The sequence below is a fragment of the Lutjanus erythropterus genome, chromosome 10 (genome assembly GCF_056507025.1).
Source record: "Lutjanus erythropterus isolate fLutEry1 chromosome 10, fLutEry1.hap2, whole genome shotgun sequence".
Taxonomy (NCBI): Eukaryota; Metazoa; Chordata; class Actinopteri; order Lutjaniformes; family Lutjanidae; genus Lutjanus; species Lutjanus erythropterus.
The window spans coordinates 31,346,343-31,367,361 of record NC_139326.1 but is presented as its reverse complement, the minus strand read 5'-3'; the positions used below and the strand labels follow the sequence as shown (position 1 = coordinate 31,367,361).

The 21,019-nt window shown below is 39.5% G+C and overlaps 1 protein-coding gene across 5 annotated transcripts in view; it reads left to right on the top strand.

Moving 5' to 3' along the window:
• The window catches only part of rhobtb4 (Rho related BTB domain containing 4), a 64,789-nt gene that overhangs the window by 8,712 nt on the left and 35,058 nt on the right, over positions 1-21,019 (top strand). For 3 of the 5 annotated variants that reach the window (XM_084729035.1, XM_084729037.1, XM_084729036.1), the window contains exon 3: positions 14,570-14,628. The exons of 1 other annotated variant lie outside the window; for it this stretch is intronic. In XM_084729035.1, coding sequence (XP_084585161.1) covers positions 14,624-14,628 — 5 coding nt within the window. In that variant the 5' untranslated portion in view covers positions 14,570-14,623. Of the gene's footprint in view, positions 1-14,569; positions 14,629-20,409; positions 20,811-21,019 lie in introns of those variants that run through there. One more of the 5 variants, XM_084729034.1, reaches the window with a different exon arrangement.

Sequence of the window (21,019 nt, the reverse complement as noted above, 5' to 3'; positions counted from 1 at the left end):
TCCTATCGCACACACTGTTCAGCTGCTGTGGCTTTCGTTAATTGAGAATTAAGAAACCCCAATTAGCACCTTCAGCAGGAACAGCGATCGGCTGTGATTGGGTGAGACAGAGAGTGAGGCACAGAGTGGTAGAGTTTATTCAAAGTTTCATTTTCTTGTTTGCACATGAAAAATTAGAGTGAAAGTTCTGTGAGGTGCCACCACATGCTTGATATCATGTTGACATTTGGCCTTGTGTCATGTGTTAAAGGGACATGTATAAATGTGATGGAGAACTATAGTTAGCAGGATTCCAATGGGTTTGAAATATACTTGCCCAAAGTCAACTTTTACTTGCCCCTATTCAAATTGTTATACTTATCGATCATTATCAAAGAATCGATTAGAATCTAATGTTATTTGAAGCATCATAGGCTATTGTTATCAGTTTTATGATGACCTGACTTGTCTCAGTGTTTCACAGAAGCTGCGCCTCAGAGCAGGGGTGGTCGGCTCTCTAAGCTGCCACTCAAGAGATGTTGTCGGCTCTTATTATGGCACTTGAGCATCATTCTTCGGAAATGTGATGTTCCTTTGAAAAATTACTCCATTTTATCCACCGTGCACTTAAGCTTGCTGCAAATTGCACAATACATAATTTGAGTTTTGCCCACATCCTCTAATGCCACTCATCTAAACTGTTTCTAGGTTAATTGAAGTGCTCGCTTGCACTTCAGCTCATAAACTTCATCTGTACTTGCTGCCCAATGGGTACTACACATGTGCAACACTCTGTGGCTCACTTATTGGCTACTTGCATCATCAGCACAAAAACTGATGTGTTTAATAACTCCTGCACACTATCTAACTTGTGATATAAAATGTATTTGTGGTGTTTCGGTACTAGACCTTCATCAGACAAACAGTTTGTATCAGTGAGAAGCCATCTTAAAATGGGAGTGGTTGTTAGTCTGAAACCAAACACATTCCCTACATGCAATAAAAAGACATTAACACAATTAGCTATTATACATACAGCAATATTTGAAACACTGCATTCTTACAAAATAAAGTACAAATATTACCTTCCCAAATTTACATGTTACATTTGTAAATTAACCTACAGAGATACATTTGCATAATAAGTTAAGCACAGCATCAATCAATGAATAAGTAGAACCCTACATAAGATACAACAATGCAAACCATTCATCGGTGAGTACATATGTTAAATAACAATAACCAAATTGACCTTACCCTAATCTTGACAGAATACATTAAATCGAGCACGTCCTAATAAATCCTAAAGGCACCAAGAAATGATAGCAGTAAACAAAGCGCATATTCAACAGGTTTCAGCATTTGAGCATCATCATACATGTGGCTTCCACTGTGTTTTGCTTTCATTGTTTGCAGAAAGCTCATTTCTCTGAATGCTGCTGCCATACATTTCCATCTTCCACCGCTCCCTGCTGTGCCCTCCCCTCACCCAAACAGCATCACAGGGCAGCATCCAAACATCCTGCAACACACCCAAACTCATTAGCAGACATGCACACATACATCCACAATGACTCACACAGAGAAGCATATGAACTCCCGAACCCACACACACCAAAACACCTTCATATAGACATAATAAACACACTGACACATGTGTACGCTCTCTGCATGTCTACATGCCTCTCACGTCTCTTCTCTAGTAAGAGCCGGAGGCTTTAAACTAATCTGTAGTGAGAGAAACGCCCAAGGGTGCCATTCCTGCTAATCAGGGTCAGACCAGTTTCAGTGTTGGCCAAGGCTCTCATGAAACCACAGGATTTTAATGTGTAATTGTGTCTGTGATTGAACGCACCCACAGGTTTAGGAGTCTCCCTTCACGTCTATTTATATCCTCCTGAGAACCAAGGGAAAAAAGTGTCTTACAATTTCTGTTTTTTTGTGATTTCCTATATATTTGGGCCTAAAAAAACACCTTACAATTTTAATTTTTTTGAATATATTTTTTATTTTAATTTCACAGCATGTCCACTGTAGAGGACAACAGGACGATATCCGTGTGAAAATAGAACTGAATTTAGAAAATTAGAAAAAATGAGCAGATTATATCTTTAGAGTGATATTCACCCAAGAACACATTTCATTTGAACAAATACAATACATTTCTGTATCACTCTTCTGTTACTGCTTGCAAGGACAAAATGTATGTAATAATTCATTACAATGTAATGTAAAACATGTATTCAGTTCAACAGTGTTGCTGACCCTGTCCACAGCAGTTCATTACTTAGTTCCCGCTGCTAACCAGTGGTGGACAGTAGTGAAGTACATTTACTTGAGTACTGTACTAAAGTACATTTTTTGAGTATCTGTACTTTACTTGAGTATTTGTTTTTTTGGAAACTTCTGACTTTCACTCCACTACATTTCAAAGACAAATATTGTACTTTTGACTCCACTACATTTGTAGGAAGGCTGTTGTTACTTTTCGCCTGAGCTTTGAAGTCAGCTGTTGGTGTTTTTTTTCTTTTCTAAAATGCAGTTGGTCACATGCTGTGTTCCTCACAAAAGGAAACCAATCACAGTAGCTCCTCTCAAATGGGACTGATGTAAAAGTGGAAATACGTCCAGGTGCACTCTGTAACAAGAACAAGCAAGCTCTCCCTCTTTCATTCAAACAAAAAGCGGTAATGGTGACGGCAGGAGAAAGACAAAATTAAATCTCAAGATGTTATTATAATTATTCATTATTCCAGGTAGCTTTTAAAGTTGGATTGTTTTTATCAGGGTGAAAAATACCACATAATTCATGTATATATACTGCCTCTGAAGACAGAAAGAAATCTCAGTTATTTAACAGACTTGGAGAACTCCTTACAGTTAACTTCAATCTGCTTTTATGATATGATTTTAATACAGTTGCATCAGAAAATGACAATAGCTGTACCTTTTGGTTTTGATTGTATTTCTATGCTGAAGTTTTTAGAGGTGTTTCTATAGACTTTGTGTAGCAGAGTGGTTCTACAAGCAAGTCGGTGCTTCATTAGATGGTTTCAGAGAGTTACAAGCTTCTGTAAATGCATCATGAAAACAATACAGCGTGTATTGATATTAGAAAATGTACTTTGTAATTTGTACTTTTGAATACTTAAGTATTATTAAAAAACATGTACTTCTGAATACTTAAGTATTTTTAAAACCGAGTACTCTTGTACTTTAACTCAAGTAAAATTTTGGCTGAGCAACTTTCACTTGTAGTTGAGTAATATTTGACCAGGAGTATCTATACTTTGACTCAAGTACTGGGGTTGAGTACTTTGTCCACCACTGCTGCTAACGGCTCAGATTTCTCAGGCTGTTTTTATTTCCAAAACATTTTGACTCTTGATTTCTTGGGCAGTAGTATTCAGTGACACTCCTGTAGTTTGGAGCTGTCTTTGATTTGTAAAAGCTGCCAGATCTTCAAAGATTTTGTCATCTATGTACTGTGAAAAGTACTGGATTGGATTCCAGTATTCACGGATTTTGGGGTCATCTTGATTGGCAGGAAGCCCAGGTAGCACAGGTGTGAATCTGTTATGATGGATGGAAAAAAACACAAATAAATAAAAGTTAATAAAAGGAGTAGCAGTTAATTTGTTTCACATCCATTTGGATTAATGCAGTAATTTCAGTGTCATGGATGTGATATGACTCCCTATTGACCATCTTTATAAGCATATTTTTAGATAACTTGCATATTTTAACAGCATTTACACATAGCACAATACAATAATCTAACATGATAGTAAAATTTAATACATTAGCCTGAAACTAAATAAAACATACAAGTTATTCCTGGTCCACAGAGCATGACGACTTTCCTGCTCCTTCTCTGCCTCTGACTCTGTCTCAGATTCTCCTGCATCTTCTTCCTCTCCTTCTCCATCATCATCTTCTCCTATCACAGGCTGATACTCATCCTCCTCATCCTTTTCCTCATCTGAAAGCTCCAAATCTGAATCTCCTTCTACTATCCAGTATAGAATCCTCTCTGCTTCACTTCTTTCTCCTACAACAATGTGCAGTCATTAAATACATTAAAATGGTCCTGGTGTCCACTACAGTTGACATTCATTAAATGACTGTTATTTCAAAACAGAAATAATGAAACTGTTTTCAGATGTAAAAATATTGTTATTAACATGTTTATGAACAAGAATATATATAATTATCATGGTAAAAATAGCAATAAATAAAGAATATTTGACTTACCTCTCCTCTTTCCATAAAATGTGCTTGTTGGTATGGCGGCCATCTTCATAGAGGAAGAAAGTAAAGTTCCCAGCATGCAATCCCACAACATGACACATCACTGGAAAGCCCAGGATGTCCTCTACAGAACACTATAGGGGTTGGTAGGGTAACTTCAAATAGTTAAGGAAGATGCAGGTGAACAGAATGTCCATTATAAAGGACATAAATGAATGGGCCGGGTCTCAGGAGGATATACACACACACATTGTTGTCTTTGCACTCGTAATCGCCCACATGCCTTTTGATTGAGGGCTGCCCCTTTTTTTTGCAGTTTCAGGAGGCTGATGCAACCTGACTGACACTCTTGTCTGTCTCTCTCACACACACGCACATGCAAACACAGGCATCTTTACTTATGTCATTTTTGGGGACATTACACAGTCTTACAGTCATTTCCTGGAGACTTACCCTAACCATAACCAGTACTTGCCTAAACCTAACCCTTCTCTTACCTAACCATACCCTTAACCTTAAAGGAATAGTTTGGATTATTTAATCAGGGGTTGTATAAGGTACATATTATGGTCAGTTATAGTGTATTAGCTGCTGTTGATGGCAGTCGGCACGTCCACATTTTGGAGATGCAGAGAGGAGTACCAGCACTGAAGCTAAGCAATGTGCTGCAGTAGGTGGGGTCAGCAACAATAGCCACTTAAATATAAAAATATGTTTTGTTGTTGACCCTGTGCGCAGCAGTGCATTGGTTAGCTTCCTGCACCAGTACTCCTGCTACTTCTCCAAATTGGCGGTATGTCGACCAGCATCTACTGTGGATAATATACTGACTAGTACTTCATACAAACCCACAATAAATAAGCCAAACTATCCCTTTATTTTAACCTTTATCTCAGCAGCTGACACAAAAATCAGGTTTTCCACACTAGGGACACAGGTTTTTTTCCAGTTGCACCAACCATCTCCACTTGACTGGTCTTGTGTCTGAAATTTGTCCCTGAAAATAGCTTAAGTCACACACACACACACACACACACACACACACACACACACACACACACACACACACACACACAGGAATGGATGAATCAGATTAGATGACTGAGGGTAGCAAGTTGCAGATGCTGTCAGTCTCTGTGGTTTACTCCTCCATTAAAATCTGAAGTTGACTCACCAGTTATTATGTGGTTTGGTTAGCCCATTTCAGCTCTGATCTATTTTTAGCCATTGCATACTTCAGGGACCTTTCCCATAATTTAAACAAATTAAAGAAATAACCTAATAAAACTTAAAATTCATGTTGCTTCTCTGCTTTTATTGTGTGTTTTCTTGCAATAAATGAGAGTCCAATGGATAAGCATGATTATGTAAACCAGCTGTATTTGTAAAGCACTTCAAGGGCAACACACTGAAACCTGGTATATGTTGTGAGTTATACATCACTTTGGAAATCAGCCATGATTAGTTTCATGAAGAGGACAGCCTCAACTCTGTTTAGTTTTATGAAGCATCATCTTTCTTTTAGCTACGCTGATTTTCCTTTTTCTCAGAGGGAAAGAATACAGTGTTTTTCTGCTTATCCGTCATGAGAAGGCCAACTAGCTTTTTGGCAAGCTAGCAAACAATATGACGTTTTGTTAACCTTTTAGCAAGTTAGCAAACAATATAATGTTTTTTTTTTTCTTGTAACATTGTGCTAAGGAATACAGAGCAGTTTTCCTCCCTCACTTATACTAGATTATTACTAGATCCTGACAACATTCAAAATTAATTTTTATTTATTTGGGTAAGAAAACGTCTCCACATGGATTAAACCCAATTTAATTTCAGTTTAAATCACTAAATTTGCATTTACTGAACTGAGATTAGTTTCTATTTTTGCAACAGAACTCTGCTTAATTTTAAATCTGGATTCACTCATTTTAAACCAAGTTTTGCTAAACTCTAATCTTAGATTAAATTAATCTTTGTTTGTTCAACCCAGTCATACAGTCTCACAATGAAAAAATCTCCCCCTTTGTTTCTTTCTGTGTCTCTCATGAGAATACATCACTCTCATTTCCACATTAATATTTAATCAATTTCATTCCTATTTAATATCATGTGCCACTTAATACTGATGCATTTCTCAACGGAGGTCATGTAATGCAGATATATTGATTTCCGGTGTATTGTCCATTATGGCTGTTATGGTTTACTGTTAAATTGCCTTTACTTCCCCCCTGATGCAATGAACCATAATACAGTAGGGACAACTAAATAGTTAAAAGCCATAAGGAATTGCACAGGGCACATTGAGATGAGTATAAGTGACATTTTGCGTAAAAATTGCCCAGTATCCCAGTGTGTTTCATCTGAACATTTCTCTGGTCTGAATGACCTCTGTTCACAAGTGGTTGGGATTAGCTGGGATCAACAGTAATGCACCATCCAAAAGAGCTTCCACCCCGCTGCCCCTTGCCCTTATTTAAATGATTAAAGTCTGTGTGGCAGTGCTGCAGCTTGGCAAGTGAATGACATGTGGTCACAGTGTGCGGTGGTGACTATTGTATGCCGCTTGTGTCACCAGGCCACAACGCACCAGTGTGGAAATAACCGGACACCAGTATAGATTTTTCCATCACACTATTTTAGGATGTCTAATATGCATCAGTGTATCAGCTGCGTTTGTGCAAGCATGTTCTTTCTTGTTAAATGCCAATTGAAGATACACGTTGACCTCCATTTCGACAGTGTGCAGGGTATTGCATTCCACTGCTGTCAGGTATCTCTACATTTGGTCATTTCTTGTGTTTTCAGGCCAGCTGCAAGATTGCAGGGCTCCTCTGCGTGAGAAAATGCTTTGACCTGTCAGCGTCAAAGCCCCATTGGATAAAACCAAAACTGCATTGCCACTGAGACAAATGCAATGCTTTTTTATGCTCTGTCTCTGAGATGCAAGATTTGCACCTCACAACAGGTTTGTTTTTGTTTGTGCAAGTGCAGTACAATATGAGGAACTCTAACTAACAGAGCAGCACAAATGGATAAACAACATGCAGGCTATTTGAAGTAAACACAACAGAGGACCTTCCTGTTATGCCTCGGCTCTCTGTAATGTGGTTTATTTGTCTGTCTGTGTCTGAGACTGACTGTGATTTTTGCTTTTACACTCTTGTTCTTTCCCTCCCCTCCGTTTCCTCCTCTCTATTTCTGTATCTGTGAGCAGCAGTGTTACAGTTTTAAATAGAGACAGACTGATACTGGATTTCTTAGCCTGATACCAATGTACTTATTTAGGATTAGTCATGTTGAAAAAGGGAAACATAGTGGTAGATATTAATGTTTTATATTAATACACAAAGTTGGTTATTTTAGTTACATACAACAATTTCATTTCCATATCTGGCAATGTCTGGCAATACTGATATGTCATAGATAATCCGGCTGGTTTAAATAACTTCCACCCAATGTCTATAAGCCACCCCTCCTGGCTAAGGTCTTGAAAAAAATGGGCAACTTATTCATCATATGAATGGCAACAGACTTTTTCATATATGTCAGTCAGGTATAATGGTGGGTCATAGTACTGAGACAGTTCTCATTAGAGTTCCTAATGACTTTCTTTTAGCATCTAACAGTAGTCAAAAACAAATTTTATTATTTTTAGATCTTGTTGCTGACTGTGTAATTTTAATAGAACATCTTAAGTCCCTGCAAAGGAAAAAGGGAGTGTTTCTTCTAAACACATTATGCATGTTGGAACATATCTGCTGAAAACACTAAGAATTATGTACTAACAAGTTCTGGAGTTAGAAGGGAAAACTCAGATTAAATCAGCCCACTAACAACAACGGGACACAGAAGACCAAAAAAAAAAAAAAAAAAAAAGTTCTGCCACTGTCCTCTGGCGTTTGTGGGTCAAGCATGTCTGGACATGCCCAGTAAAGCTGCTAGATCGAACATCCATGTTTCTGGTCATTTTCAGGTCATAGTGGTGTTTGACACAGGGGCAGCGGAGTGGACATGCCCCGACTGGAGACCTAATTTTATATACTTAGCAATTTTTTTTAAATCATTCAAATTTGTATGGGTGGTGTTTCTGTGGTGTGACAAACTCAGAACATATCTATTGTTGTTTTACTACATCTTTAAGGTCTTTCAAAAAGAAACTTTTGTGTGAGCATTGGTGATTCTTAATCCACCTCCTCTTATTTCTTCCATCGAGTGCCTCATGGATCAGTACCTGGCCAATTACTTTTCTCATTTTTAGAAGTGCAGCATCAGTTTCCAACACAAGGCTGTAGTTCAGGCTGTAGTTGGGATAAATCAGAAGATTATGATTGTTTGGTAAGGTCTGAAGATTATTGAGTAACCTGGGTAAGATTTCAGGAAAGAGACATTGCTGTTTCTTGAGTTTTTTCAAATGTTTTTATTTTAGAGCTTTCACCTCCATAAGCAGCGTGCCATGTAGTTTCATTACATTTGAGAGAAGGCAATGATCTTTACGGACGATAGCTCCGAAACTCAGCAATTCACACCAAAACTAATTAGATGGATAAAGGGCACGACAGTTAAGACAAAAATATGTATTTAGTTTAACTGGTCACCACAGTACATTATGCAACCTGTGGTGAGGGATCGCAGACAGACTGCTTCATTTGTAAGGGTCACAAGCCAAAAAAGGTTGGTAACCTCTGCTGTACAGTACTTTGCAGAGTGTGCTGGGTTGATGTACTGACTGTGTGCAGTGTGATCTCGGCAGGGCCACAGCTCTGCTTCTCTGTGCCAGACTGAAGTCCAGAGGTGTTTGGCTTGGCTTCGCTCTCTGTTTGATCAGGCTGTTTCTGGAATACTGACTGACCTGTGCTGAGGCCAAATGTATCTCTCTCCTCACAACTTTAGCATTTCTTCCTTTACCCCTTCCCCTCCTCCTGCTTACTGTCACATTGGTCAGAACTTTGCACAATTTCATTTCATCATTTTATGCATTTTTAAAGAGTTATAAATTGAGCAACATGGCTGACAAGTTGCTCCATTTTGCAGCTTCAATGAGCAAATAACTTTTTCCTTTTTTGTCCCATGCTTGAAAGCTCCATTTGCCCTCCCTCACCTTTTCCTGTCTGTTGTCTGGTCTTGACCCCAGTCCAGAGTGTACTCTGATACATCCTCACCAGGGTGTGAGAGTGGCTGTGGACCTGTCTGAGGTTCACAGAGGTTATCAACATTCCCAACATCACCACAGGTAGCAGTAAAGTGTCAATGCCTTGCATTGGTGGACAGAGATTCTGCTAGATTACTGTACTTTGTTATTGCTACCCATTGATCTACCATTAATGGGCTGATCAATAATGCTCTTAAAGATGCCTTCTAGTATGTAGTGATATAGAGCATGATGTCAGTGATCATTGAAAACGGAATTAATGCATCTGTGGGGTCAGTTGAGGCTAACACAGAGGAAATATTTCCCCTCAACACCATTACCGAGTATGAAATACTATAAAAACAGCACTTTATAGTGTATCTCGTATTTTTGTTGTTGGGTGGCACATTGCCTCTTTCCTGCAAATTTATGACCAAAATGATGTGGTGACTTTTCGACCCACAGTGAAATTTAATAGAAAATTGCTTTTCAGCTACCTCACAGGTCACTAGTAAACTTTAGACTCAGCCCCTTGAATGTAAGAGAATGTGCTTTTAGCCACAACAGATCAAACTAAATGCAAAAACTAGAAGAGGTAGGGTGCAAAAAAGTCTGACACCTACACCACTTTGTTTAACATGTGGGTTATTAACCTTATCGTTGCTATCACCATATTAACAAGCTCCAGGAGAGAAACATCCCATTTAGGACACTTAGTAGGTATTCCACAAAACTGTATCTCTACTGATAGATTGACTACAGGACATACTAAGAAGTTACTGAGGAGTACATCTGGAAGATTAGATCAATTTCTACCTGACATTGAACCCGTGGTGTGTTGGGGGAATAAGTGTTAAAAATCTAATCAGATGTGGGATACAGACCATACTCAGTGGATTAGACTTGTTAAACTTGTTGAAGACATGATATAGCAGAGATGCTTGACATTGTTATGACCTTGATGAGTCAGCATCACACAATCATCCTGGGTCTGTTGTCTGTTCTTCAAGTGTGAACCAACTGTGATGTCACCCACTGCTTTGTGGACTACCGTTCGGAAGTTTCGAATTTTTGGCATTGTCAGGGTCGCCATCTTGGATTTTGCAACCAGAGCATGTGCAGTACGGACGAGAGTGTGGAGCTGGTGGATGACATACTGTCACTTGGACTGTGCTTGGTTTTGGTTCGTCTGTTCAGTAGAAAATGATGGCACATGCCTGGACACAATCTTTCTTATATTACAGCTAAATGGTGCATGAAAACATATTCTTTTTTTAACATTTAATTTGGCAGTTTGGTCTGAATTTCTTGAGCCCCATGTGTTGCACTGGACAAACTCATTGAGAATGACTTGTCAATCAAATGGTAGCCCCGCCTTAAAGCATATCCAACCTAATTGTCTGCTTTACTCTAAATGGGACTCTAATTTACAAAGTAAACATCATGCTGTATTGAAGACTTGAAACTCACGATCGAGACCATAAACTCATTATGAAACTGTTTGCTGAGGTCATAAATCAAGTGAGAAGTAGGGTAATTTTGCCATAAGATTACATACAGGTGGACTTATTTTTGCAACCAGTGGAGTTGCCCCCTGCTGGCCATTAGAAAGAAGCTCCTTCTCCTATTTAATATCTATGGTCTATGGTGTATTCTTCAGTATCAGCTTTGTTGCCAGACTCAAAAGAGGCATTTGGTGGGTGGTCCAAAATTTTTATGGAAAATCTAGATGAATACCAAATGGTTAATTACAGGATATTCTACCATTGTTTACTTTGGCATTCAAATGCTCAATATTGCTTGCATTAGACCACCTGAATAGTGATGCACTGACTACAGCAGACCCAGATACCATTCATATTTTAGACCAGGCCCAATGGTCTGCCCACAAGATCACATCAGAATTTCAGTTTCTTGATTTCTCTCTACAGCTGTTGTCTTTATCTGCTTCTGCAGTGTGTGTCCTGATGTTGGCTCCCTTGCCAACCTGTTCTCAGCTTCCTCTGGTCCTATTTTCACTTCCGTCCTGACCTCCATCCCCACTTCCTTATCTGTGTCATTCCTCAACCTGATTCTCAGACTGCACCTTGACGTCATCTCCAGCCAGGACCTTGACCTAAGCCCCTAGCTCATCTTTATCCCTGCACAGCCAATGAACACACCGAGCCCCTAACTGGCCCAGCACTCCCTTCCCAGTGTCATTAAAGTGATCTTCCACTTTGCTGGAGCAATAACCGCACTATGCAGTACTTGTGTCTCCTTATGAGGCAACCAGACACTGTGATCTATACAGAATGTCTCTGGATATTTAAATGCAGATGTACAATTTTCCATCGTTCTCGTTTTGGTGAACCTATTTCAGTGTGAAACCCAACCATCTGGGACATATAATGCAGGATGAACTGTGCGCAAACAAAATGGAAACCCTTCAGATTTTAAATATATACTTGGATTCAAATGTGCCAATTTTCCAGCGACGTGAACTATCACTTTAAGAGTTTGCAGCTGAAGAGAGCCTTAATAAGATTAGCCCTGCCACTTGACAGCCACAGCTTAAGAGGCACCTCTACTGACCTGTGTGTCTCTATCCAGCAGAGAGTGTGCATGTGTGTTTGTTTGCGTGTGTGGATGTGATTTTAAAATTGTGTTTGTCAGTGGTAGAGCCTGTTAATTTGTGCCTTAACGTTTATTTTTTTGAGTTCTTTGCATATAGGTATGTCTTTATGTGTCTAAACATGAATTTAGGCCCAGTAAGACAAGCAAGGCATGCCTGTACCATGCCTCAATCCCCTCAAGTCAGAATGCCGACAGAATATTATGACTTTAGACTATCTCTGTTATGCACAGTTTGTCTTAATAATGGAAGATTTGTTTCACTCAAGAATTTAGAACCTCCACTCCACTTTAGCCTGTCAAAACCCCCTGTCCATCTTGTCTATACCCAGGTACACCCCTGTCTCAGGTGGTGATTTAGGAAGAAAAAGACTTAAACTTAAAGTCACAGTTTTGAAACCAACAACAAAACAATTCATCAAACAAAATGTTCCATGGAATCACTGGAATTTCTTAGCAAACGTTCCCTACTTGTTTTTACAACTTCTGAGTGAGGGAGAAACATACACTCTTAGAAATAAGGGTTCTAAAAAGGGTTATTCCTGAAGAGCTGAGGTTCTACCCAGAATCATTTGCTTCAGAAAGAGGTTCTTTGTAAGACTAAGGGTTTCATAAAGAACCATTTTAGGATGAAAGAGAACATTTTCATTCAGCTTTTTGCAGCCCTGTCTGGGTTCTTTATAAATCCCTTGGAATATAAGAGGGTTCTCAGTAGAACCTCCTCGGTGGTTTTGAGATAAAACCCTTGGATTATAGAAAACTCTTAGATTATAGAGAGTTCTTTGTAGAAGATGTAGGTGGCAGATGTACCTTTGTTGGTGGTGGCTGGGTGCGCCAGATGCCACATGACTGTAAATGGGCTGTTTTGGCAGTCTGAGGGAAGCCACTTTGGGACAGTTAGAAATATGCTGCGCTGTGTTCTTGTTCATACCAGGCACCACTTTGCAAAAGCCAGGCACCTCACTGTGAAACATTTAAGTTGGCATTAATATCATAATCAGAGGTCTGTTTATTCTCAGGCGGACAGCAGGCAGTAAAACACGAAGAAGCCCCCCCCCCCACCACCGCCACCACCTACTACCCCACCACAAAGCCTCACCAGCGCTGCCTCTCTCCTTCACTCATCCCACCCTCCATCCTGTTCAGATATTCCCACCACTATCCAGCCTTTGCCCCAGGACCTCGAGCCACTTTACATTCCCGACATATTCCACCATCACGGCCCATCATCACCAGCACAGACTTGACCTGATCATATATCAGTATTAGTGTCAGTTAGAGAACACTTATCAGCAGGCAGGGAGTCAGACTCACAAGCCGATCGTCAGTTCACATTCTGTATCAATGAGAGAATAATACCTAATGAAAAGTATTTCAACGGAAGGTGTTTTGACTCTAATCTTCTGTTTGGGATGCTGGAGACCTTGGATACAGTTTAATAGCTCATAAATCTTTATCATAACTCATTCAAGTTCATGACTTTTTCTAATTTTATGACAGCAGCTTGTAAATAGAAATAGTACTGGATGACTGATGATCTAAAAGTACACAATAAATTACATACCTCTGTACATACCTCACACACCGTTAAGGTCAAATTGTATTTTTTGTTTAAATTGCTGCCAAGGCTGTGCAAAATGAAATTAAAGTTTTGACCTAACCAGTGTGTAGGACTTAGTGGCATCTAGTGCTAAGCTTGTAGACCGCAAACACCTCGCCACACCTTCCCTTTCTAGTCATATAGGAGAACCTACGGTGGCTGCAAACCTCACAAAAAATGTGGAAGTCCCTCTTGGGAGCCAGTGTTTGGTTTGTCTGTTCTGGGCCTCTTCAGAAACATGGTGTTGAAACATGACGGCCTCCATGGAAGAGGACCCTCATGGCAGGAATTATTCGATTTTATATTTGACTTGTAGGGGGATAATGCTGAATGCGCCCTCCATGTCTTCTCCAACCTGCTGCCCACTTCGGTCGCATTCTCTGTCAGAGATGTGGTGGTCCAAGAGACGTCGGAGGCAATGGGGGGGGGGGGTCAGAGGTCGGTACACTACATCCAGCTCATGCTGAAAATGCAGTAGCAGCACCTGCATGTCTGTTAGAGAAAGAGACAAAGTTGTAAGCACAGCAAGGGGACCCGCTGGAAGTAGTTGCAGCAACTTCAGCGTGGGGTGGGGTGGGGATGGGGGTTATTAAGACATGCAACAAAGGGCCACAGGCTGGAAGTGGACTCATGGCCGCTGCAGAGGCCCCAACCTCAGTACATGACGTACTTGCTTTTTGGGGTGCCAAAAATTGTCAGTTTTTAAATTAAAAATTGCCTAATTCATTTTGAAATCGGGCAGTACACTTTTGAGGTCTCTAGTTCTCCAAAAGAATGCAGAAATAAAGGCAATAGCAACAAAACAAGAGGGTCAGTGACCTGATCAAATTCAAAATAGACTGCCAGAGACTTTTTCAATGAAATTAGGCCTACATAAAGAGATTTTCAAAATGGATCTGTTTTTACAAAATATTACAATGGTAGTCTCTCAAGCACAAAATAACAAGAAATAGTACATTCAATAGCTTCTGACTAATGTGCTGTGTTCTTTTACTCCATCTTAGTGTTTGTCTTCTTCTGTTGTGCGCACTGGAGTGATATGTCTTCATTAGGACATAATGAGGTAACAACAGCTGCTCACACACGTGGAGTTCTCCAACCGCCTGTAGATAAGACAATCTACTGATAACTTAGCAAGTAAACAATATCCCTGCCCTCTCGCTGTCTCTTGAACTCTGCCTGTCTGTGTCTTTCTGTACTTTCTCTCTGGCCTTATCTGGCGATGAATGTTTTTCACTTAAACTCACACTCTGCTAACATGCCCATCACCCATCGCCAAATAGGCCGGCTGTTACAAAACACACTCTGTTTCATGCCAGGGTGCCGGCTCTGGCAACACATCTCAGCCACTTCTCCATGTCAAAGTGTGTGTGTGTGCATGTGTTTGTGTGACAGAGGCAGAGACGGAGAGAGAGAAAGGGATTAAGTGTGGGAATGAAAAAAGAGATTCAGAGTCAGAGATTGACGTACAGGATTGGGGAGTAACGGATTACATATAATGGGATTATGTAATTAGGATACCAAAAAAGTTAAATGTGTTTCATTACAGTTAGAAAGAACAGACTTAATCAGATTTACACTTTAATATTGTCATATTTATTGTGTTTTTTAACAGGTAATTAACAATAACTGTATTGGATCACATTTTTAAAGTAACATTCCCAACCCTGTTGACCCTGTATGTGCATTTGTGAATTTTTCACTGTTCTTTTACCACTGATTCATTACAGATGCCAGTTTCCCACAAGCTCATTTGACTTTGGACTCCATTCTCACCCTTGACCTTTGACCTTTGCAGTTTCTTCCCAGAGGAACTAATTTAAATTCCTGAATTGCTGCATTTTTCTTGTCCCTCTGCAAAACAACAATGCGTGCCAATATCATCCTCTTGCCAAACAAACAGGCCAATGATCTCATACTGAAGATCTACATACATGCAGCAATATTTGTCCATGTGTGCGTTTGTGTGTGTGTGCGTGTGTGTGTGTCAGGGTTGAAGGTAGAATTTAATCTTTGATACTGTTATCAGTTCCACGGTGCTGGAGGACTGTTTAGAAGACCCACTGCAGCTCTGACCTACTTGTGTCAGTGTACGGGCCTGCATGTAGACTGTTTTTCATTGAGTGTGTGTTGCATGTGTGTGTGTTTGTTAGCGTTCAGGATGGTGTGTGTTTGAGGCGAACTCTCTGTGGACACGGGGAGTGTGAGAAGCTGGGTGTTTTGACAGCTTTAGAACAGTTCCAGTACAGTGCTGGGGCAGGGGGTGTGCAGGACCTGTTGGACATTCGGGTGAGCTGTAGGGGTGAGAATGGGGTCAGTGGAGGAGTGGACAGGAGGGGATGAGATGAGGGGAAGAGTTTTATTTCAAAATGCTTCACGGACATTAAAATGATACTTGATATCCACCGCTTAAAGGGATAATTTGGACTACTTGAAGTGGGGTTGTATGAGGTTCTCATCCAGAGTCACTGTAACTGTAGATGTCGTTTGGAACATCTTCAGTTTGAAGAAGCAGAGAGGAGCACCAGTACAGAAGCTACCACTGATGAACATGAAAAACAGCAAAAACACAGATATCAACACTAAAAATAATAATAAAAAAAACTGAAAACAATACAGAACATCAAGAACCCCAACATCAATGCTAAAAATTGTCAAGAATGCCAATATCAACACTGAAAATTGTGAACACTTAAATCAATGCAAAAAACAATTGAGAACCCAGGCATCAATGTTAAAGATCATAAAGAACCCTGATATCAATGCAAGAAAATTCTAAGAACCCCATTATCACTGCTAACAATCCTCAAGAACCCCAATATTATTGCTAAAAATCATCAAGAAACCAAATATTAACACTGAAAAAGGTAAAGAACCCCAATATCAACCCTGAAAATGGTGTAGAACCCTGAAATCAATGCAAAATATTGCCAAGAACCACAATATCAAAGCTTAAAATCAATTTGTTAGTTAGTTTGTGTTATTTTGTGACTTCTGTGAATCCAAACTGTCCTTTTTAACACTGAAGTCATACAATAACAAACAGACAAACACACTGAAGCAGTCAAGGACCAACAATTTGTCAGGTAAAATTACTGATTTGACATTGAGTTTGACAGGTTTGGGTTGTATAACAGCAATTTTTCCCATTGGAAAAGGCTGCATGAAGCAGTGAAAATATTCTAAATATAGCGTATGATTAAAGTGTTATTGATTTTCCTCTAAGATTAAGATCTTCCCAAACTGATGGGGGCCAGACAGGCATCTACTGGAGGTAATACGCTGACTATTGATCAGTACCTCACACAACCCCACTTCAAATAATCTGGACTATCCCTAAAACTTGAGGAACATTGGATGGCGTTGAATATACTGCAGACTAAAGTAGGTATTTGTCCAATCAGCAGGACACTCCTCGTTTATGTAGCCATGCCAAAGAGTGATCTCAGTTCATTCTCCCAACTTTAATCTCGCCAAAGTGTAAAAGCTATGGGAGCAGACTTCCCACACAGTTAATAAAAGAGCGATAAAGCTCGTAAACAAAGCCTCACAGTCCTCTTCGCACTACTGTAGCTGAAAAGGCCAGACATCACCTCAGCCTATGCTGCTTGAGAGTTCTCTCACAAGTATACCTCTCCAACAAAGGGGCTGCCTCTCCACATTTTGTAAGCCCTCTCAGTGGCTGTGCTGTTGAACCCCTGCTTTCTCCAGCAGCATTCCAGCCCATCTTTCATGCTGTTTCATTCTGGCCATGCCAGCCAGGTCAGGGGGCAGTGTTTTCTCAGGGTTTCAAGACAACTCTGGACAAATGGATATAAAAAAAAAAAGACATCTCCACTAGCTGCAGAGTGGATTGTGTCTGGTATTGATGCTGTGGAATTGCACTTTTGCATGTTATGTGAAAAAACACAGGAAAACACACATCTTTACAAGTCTGCAGGGAGAGACGGAGGAGCACAAGAGTCAAAGTCATAGATTTCTTTGTTTGCTAATGCATGACATAATGTAGCACTGTTTTTGTCTATCATATTTATTAACATTTCTACACATTCAGTACTGCGATATTGCAATAAAAAATGTCTTGTATGCTGGACTTTGACAAAAGATACCGTGAAATTGCATATTCAGTTATTTTATTTAATTATTTTTTATTATATTTCAGCCCAGGACAGCTAGTGACTGTGGTATGTTGTTTTCATTTTGCAATATGCACTTACACAACTTTTGCAGTTTGTACATACATAATTCAAACATTCATTGCCAAAGACAATTCATGCTTAGGTCATGGCTGGCTACTTTAGTTCTATTATATTAAAGAAGGAAAGCAGAAGCACTCAAGTTAAAAATAGGGTTTCAAATTTTGTGCATTTTTTTTTTTTTTTACCCGATACTAAGGTTCCTTATTTGACAAATAACTCTGCTGGAATGACTAATCATTAACATCTCTCTATATATATCCTGACAGTAAATCCTTCATATCTTTAACATGCAAATATCCTGTGCAACATACAGTATATTTAGTACAATTATCTATATATCTGTAAAAAAAAAAAAAAAAAAAAGAAGAAGAAGAAGAAAAAAAGAAAGGTATTTATAATGTTTTGTAGAAGTTTTTATACTTTATTGTATTTTAGTCTTGTTTATTTGTATTTCTGTTTATCAGGCACTACTTTCCATCTTTACTTTGGATCCCTGAGCTACTCTAACAGGTGAATTTCCTCACTGTGGGATCAATAATTTTATTTGATCTTATCCTATCCATGAAACACTTTCACTCCTGGCATATAGTGTGACAGGTACTGCTGATCTACACTCAGATCTGTCACATGTAAGCTCTCTGTGCAGTGGCCTTGAGTGCAAGCACTGACATAATGTAGCTTAGAGGGTTTTCCTTTGTCTCAGGGAGCGCAGTACCAAACTCTACCAGTAGAGGTCTGTCTTCAGTCTCACACAGTCATGAGAGAAAGTTGGTGGATCAGACTATCCAGGGTCTCCACATGGCCAAACACTGCATGATGTCCCAGCTGAATTGTGAGATAAAACGTAATATGATACAAAATCCACTTCACCTCTTATCTCCCGGCTCTGATAACAGGCAGATGCACTCAAAAGAAGGTTCCTGTGAAAAAAAAGCAAGTCTGGGCAAAAACATAACCTTTGATAACATCAAATTTATAAAGCCATTTAAGTTTAAATTAAAAATAGCTCTGCTGGCAGCATAGGGAGGTATTTTTCCCTCTTGGCGACATGGCAGCACATTTTTCTTCCCCGGTGCAGCTTAACATTCCAGAAATGATTCATACTCAGACATTGAGATCTTGGAAAAATATGAGGGTAAAAAGGCTGGGTATTTTCCACAGCAATCCATGGTCTGCCTATTTTTTTTCTCTTGGCTCCTGTACTGGCTTTTGTAGCAGCAATACACAAGTGTTGCTATGTGGTAGCTAGTTGCTATGCCTGAACTCCCAGAATAACCATAGAAGAGAAATTCTCTCCATTGCCCATGAGTAATAACGAGACAATTGCATCATTTGTCTGGATGTTAATTTTGATTGGGGATGATTTATAGGTATGAGTGAGGATTAAAGCAGAAATTAAACTAAAATTTAATGGATCAAATTGGCTTTTATAATTTTGCACATTTAATCTTTTTTATTCGTTTTGGTTAATGTTTTAAAAATGTGCCCTTTCCCTTGTGTCTGAGTAATAATGCCAGCTGAGAGTCGTAATGCCAGTCTGCAGCCAGCAGCACAGTGGTGGACGTGAATGCTCCAGTAACAAAAGGCAGCGTGCTGTGCGGGATGTTTTGAGTTAACAGGATGGAAAGAGCACAGTTTCTGGGGCGGGGCTACTATAAACTCTGCAAGATATGATTGGCTCTTGTATTCTAATCTCTGGTGACACATTAAAGTGCTCCACCTCAGCTCCAACATCAGAGAACTGAAGATTGAAATTCACTTGTATGGTTATTTTAATGTTTAGAAGTCACGCAGAACAGTTGAAAGTATAGCCTAAGGGACAATGTATTTGATGTAGTTATATTTGATCCAGTTACAGATGGTCCCATTTAAGAGTGGAAATATGGAATAATAATAATACTAATAAAATACCATGAAAATAAAGTAAAAAGTAAAAATTAAAACCCATTTGTCAAAATAAGATAAAATGAGAAAGGAACACATAGAATGGACACACATGGACAAAACTGACTTGATAATAATATTAAAAGTAGGATAAAATAAGGATGAAAATATAATACAAAGGGTAAGATAAGATAAACAATCATAATAGAATTAAAGTTGAAAATATAGTACATAGAATGCACAAAATCAAGAAAAATGCAAAATTTTTAAAGAAGTGCAGCAGTGTGAAGCAAAACGCAAAATAGAGCCCCAGACCTGTATCAGGAAAGTCATAGCTAGTTAAACGCTAAAGTGAAGAGATAATAAATTATAAGAAAAACAATCATACAATTATGACAATATATAACAATACTATTACAATAATACAACAATATATATCCAATTAAGAAGTGTGTAACAATATCTGACTTATTCTACAATATATAAGAGCAATATATGAATATAAAAACAGATAATTAATTCGCAATAATTAAGACACAACAAAAACTTTTTATAATAATATCGCATTTCCTTCCATGCTTTAGTCTGCCCTCAAATAGCCTTTATAACGGTGGTGTAAGTGGGGTATCAATTATACTGGAGATAGCTCACTCTACACCAAATGTCTGTTTTTCAGACAGCACCTGAACGCAGCACAAGATGAGCCGGGCACCTTGTGTCGTGACGCGGAGTCGTGGAGGCGTGTTCTGATGAAATCAGCTGGGGAAACAACAACAGAGAAGGGGGTGGCTCATACCAGGAAAATCTTTATGCCAGTTATGTTTAGGTTTCACTCCTTCAAGCGTCCTTTTAAAACCATCGCAGCAGCGTCTTTGTATCGCGTCTGCAGCAGCAGCGAGTCGAGACTTGTTGAGGACTGACTGACTGACTGAGAGCCGCTGGATTAAAGGAGGGGAAGTCAGAGGAGGAGGAGGAGGATGTGACAGGGCAGAGGTCCTGTGCGACGCCTGTCCGCGGTTGTTACATGCAGGCTGCTCTTTGACTAACAACACGACCACCTCCTCTTCATTATCCTTCTTCTCGGCGCGTCTTTGTCCGGTTTGAGTGACCGGCTGAACCACCAGCTGAGTGGCATGTGGGTCAACTCCGGAACCGTTGGAAGGTAGGGACCCCTCCTGCAGGGATACTGGGTCACATGCTGCCAAATGCACAATGCAATCCACACTGTATACTTTACTCTAAAACCATCAGCTGTGCTGCATTCACATCATATCATGGTGACCTTATTGGACTTAATGGGGGGTTTAATCTCCTCTTATAGCTTTGAAACGTCCCTGTAATCTTATATTTCACATGTATTAAATTCTTTCA